This window comes from Odocoileus virginianus, chromosome 10 (assembly GCF_023699985.2).
Source record: "Odocoileus virginianus isolate 20LAN1187 ecotype Illinois chromosome 10, Ovbor_1.2, whole genome shotgun sequence".
Lineage (NCBI taxonomy): Eukaryota > Metazoa > Chordata > Mammalia > Artiodactyla > Cervidae > Odocoileus > Odocoileus virginianus.
In genome coordinates this window covers 11,679,377-11,683,116 of record NC_069683.1, presented here as the reverse complement: position 1 = coordinate 11,683,116, position 3,740 = coordinate 11,679,377, and the positions used below count along the sequence as shown (strand labels likewise).

General features: G+C 48.7%; 1 protein-coding gene across 1 annotated transcript; it reads left to right on the top strand.

Moving 5' to 3' along the window:
* The first annotated feature begins 690 nt into the window (after window positions 1-690).
* LOC139037001 (olfactory receptor 4X2-like) lies at window positions 691-1,620 on the top strand. Its single transcript, XM_070472850.1, has one exon. The coding sequence runs from the start codon at window positions 691-693 to the stop codon at window positions 1,618-1,620; it is 930 nt and encodes a 309-aa protein (XP_070328951.1).
* The last annotated feature ends 2,120 nt before the right edge of the window (window positions 1,621-3,740 follow it).

The window sequence follows — 3,740 nt, the reverse complement described above, 5'->3', positions numbered from 1 at the left end:
AGCTGCTAAAGGAAGAAGTCTTTTGTGTTATTTCAGATCACACACCCAAATTACTGCCTCCTGGTGGCTCACTTTAGTCAATCAGTCGTGTCCGACTCTTTGCAACCCCATGAACCGCAGCATGCCAGGCCTCCCTGTCCATCACCAACTCCCAGAGTCCATCCAAACTCATGTCCATTGAGTTGATGATGCCATCCAACCATCTCATCCTCTGTCGTCCCCTTCTCCTCCTACCCTCGATCTTTCCTAGCATCAGGGTCTTTTCCAATGAGTCAGCTGTTCGCATCAGGTGGCCAAAGTATTGGAGTTTCAGCTTCAACATCAGTCCTTCCAATGAACACCCAGGACTGATCTCCTTTACGATGGACTGGTTGGATCTCTTTGCAGTCCAAGGGACTCTCAAGAGTCTTCTCTAACACCACAGTTCAAAAGCATAAATTCTTTGGCACTCATCTTTTTTTGTAGTCCAACTCTCACATCCATACATGACCAATGGAAAAACCATAGCCTTGACTAGACAGACCTTTGCTGGCAAAGTAATGTCTCTGCTTTTTAATATGCTCTTTAGGTTGGTCATAACTTTCCTTCCAAGGAGTAAGCGTCCTTTAATTTCATTGCTGCAGTCACCATCCGCAGTGATTTTGGAGCCCAGAAAAATAAAGTCAACCATTGTTTCCTGGTGGCTACGTCATGGCTAAAACACACAATGTGACAGAATTTATTTTCCTGGGACTTTCTTCCAATCCAGAGGTGCAGAAAGTCTGCTTTGTGATATTTCTGCTCCTGTATATAGCCATTGTGCTGGGGAATTTCCTCATTGTCCTCACTGTCATGACCAGCAGAAGCCTTGGCTCCCCCATGTACTTCTTCCTGAGCTACCTGTCCTTTGTGGAGATCTGCTACGCCTCGACGACAGCCCCCAGACTCATCTCAGATCTGCTGGCTGAAAGGAAAGCCATATCTCTGTGGGGCTGCATGTCACAGGTTTTCTTTATCCACTTGTTTGGTGGCACTGAGATTTTCCTGCTCACCGTGATGGCCTATGACCGCTACGTGGCCATCTGCAAGCCCCTCAACTATACCACCATCATGAACCGGCAGGCGTGTGCCTTCCTGGTGGGCGCAGCATGGGTGGGGGGCTTCGTGCATTCCTTGGCCCAAATCCTTCTCGTCTTCCGCTTGCCCTTCTGTGGCCCCAATGTGATCGACCACTATTTCTGTGATGTGCTTCCCCTGCTCAAACTTGCCTGCTCTGACACCTTCCTCATTGGTCTTCTGATTGTTGCCAATGGGGGGACCCTGTCTGTGATCAGCTTCGTGGCCCTCTTAGCCTCCTATGTGGTCATCTTGCTCCATCTGAGGACTCGGAGCTCCGAGGGGCGGCACAAGGCCCTGTCCACCTGTGGGTCCCACATCACCGTGGTCACCTTGTTCTTTGGGCCCTGCGTCTTCATCTATCTGAGACCTTCCACCACCCTGTCTGCGGACAAGATGGTGGCCGTGTTCTACACGGTGATCACCCCACTGCTCAACCCCGTCATCTACTCCCTGAGAAATGCTGAAGTGAAGAAGGCCATGAAGAGGCTGTGGGTCAGAGCAATGAAACCAGAAGAGAGGTAGAGGCTGAGCCTTGGTCTTGATCCTTGGGTTTAAGTGATGCTCTGTCCAAACTGAAGGGGCAGAATGAGATGAAGGACAGTTCCCAGGACTTGCTAATTTTAGAGTTACTCTTCATCAACTTCACTGTAATCACTTATCATATATTTTCTCTTACTGTTACTTAATGGGCTACTTTTCTGTTAGATGTTTAAATTGTTTCTGAAATTTTATAATATAAATAACAATGTTCTAAGTTTCCTGACCAGAAATCTTTAATGATACTGATTTTTAAACAGTTATTTGCTATAGAAACCTTGCTTTGTTAAAAAAGTGTAATAACTTTTGATGCGTGGTGCTAAATAAGTTCTTAATGTTTGTAACTCAACACTCATTAAATTTTTTCTTGATGAGAAATAGGATTTTATATAGTCTCAACTCATCTCCCCACAAGAGATTTATTAATTGGAAAAGGATAAATATCACTTTATAATCAAGAATCCTGGAAGGCACTCTTTTTAGTAATTAGACACATTTATGATATTTAGACTGAGGCACACAGCATAATTGCTATAATATTCCTATCAAAAATATATAATGTTACTTTAATCATAAAATATCAGTTAAGCCTGCACTGAAGAATAGTTTGCAAGGAAAGAGATCAAGATGGTAGAGTAGGAGGATGCTGACTCACCTCCCTTCATGAATGTATGAAAACTACAACTACATATATAGTGACTCTCAGTGCAGTCAATCTGGGTACTGGCAGAATTCTCCTACAGCCAAAGCTGTGAAGAAAGACCCACGTGGAGTCTGCTAGTAAGGGAGGAGGAGCAGACCCATACTTCCAAGGGGGCACAGGAGAGGAGGGAGTGATACGGCGTCAGGAATCCTCCCTGGGGAGTGAGAATTTCTACCGACACCTTAGGTACCCCAGCCCTTTGGTTCTGATACTGGTTTAGACAAGCCTCTTATGGAAAACCAGTGAGGATTACTGGAGGACTGTGAGAGACTGCCCTTGAAAACACCATACACACATACTTGCTTACCTCCAATCACAGCACAAAGGCAGCGGATTAAACGCTGCCTGTTGCTCTTGCTGGCCCACCAGGATCACCCCAGTGTCCCCAGGTCCTCACTGGGCTCCGCTTCCAGCCCCTCTTGCGCTGCTGCTTCTCCCCACTAAGGCAGGGGCTGCCATTTCCAGTGCAGGGGTGCACACTTGAGGGAACGAAGTCAGCTTGGACCCTGGCCCCACTTCCGACTGGGGGGAGGCAGCCATTGCCAGCACACGCTTTGGTGCACGTACTCGAGAGGGAGCGAGGCTAGGTCCCGAGTGGCGAGAACCCCCGCCAGAGCGTCTGTCATTGTGCACACTCTCTGAAGGGAGAGAGGGAAGCTACAGGATAGAGACCTCCACCCCTGGGGCGTGCATCCCCTGGGCACGCTTGGGAGGGGGTGGAATGAGCCCAGTGGTGTGGCACCCACCGCTCAGACCCCAGCCCGTCCTGTAACCAAGCTCCACACGTGTGTGCGTGCTAAGTCACTCCGGCTGTGTCCACCTCTATGTGATCCCGTGGACTGTATGTACCCCACTGGCTTCTCTGTCCGTGGCATTCTCCAAGCAAGAATACTAGAGTGGGTTGCCATGCCCTTCTCCAGGGGATCTTCCTGACCCAGGGATTGAAACTGTGTCTCTTATCTGTTGCATTGGCAGGCGGCATCTCTACCATCAGCACCACCTGGGAAGTGCGGCTGCAAGGCTTCACACCCCAGCCAGCTCCCAAACCAGGGTGGAGACTGCCATCAAGCCTGGGAGAAGCCCGCTGCTCTCACGGCTCCTGGTTCACCTCCCTGGGCCAGAGTCCACCTCCACAGGGCGGTGACGGCCACTGCACACAGGGGAAGCTCCCCCCAAGCCATGGGGCACACGCAGACTGCACAGGGCTGCCTTCTCAGAAGGACATGCCTTCAAGGCCCGCATAGGTGACAGCTTCACAATTTCATAGAGAAAGTTAAACAAAATGAGAAGACAAAGGGATAGGTTTCAAATGAAAGAACAAGAAAATAATACGTGAAAAAACCTGAGTGAAACAGAGAAATAATTTACCTGATAAAGAGTTTGAATCAATCGTAACTGAACT

Excerpts from the sequence above, each read along its gene's own strand:
- LOC139037001 (XM_070472850.1), top strand. The coding sequence starts at position 691 with ATGGCTAAAACACACAATGTGACAGAATTTATTTTCCTGGGACTTTCT.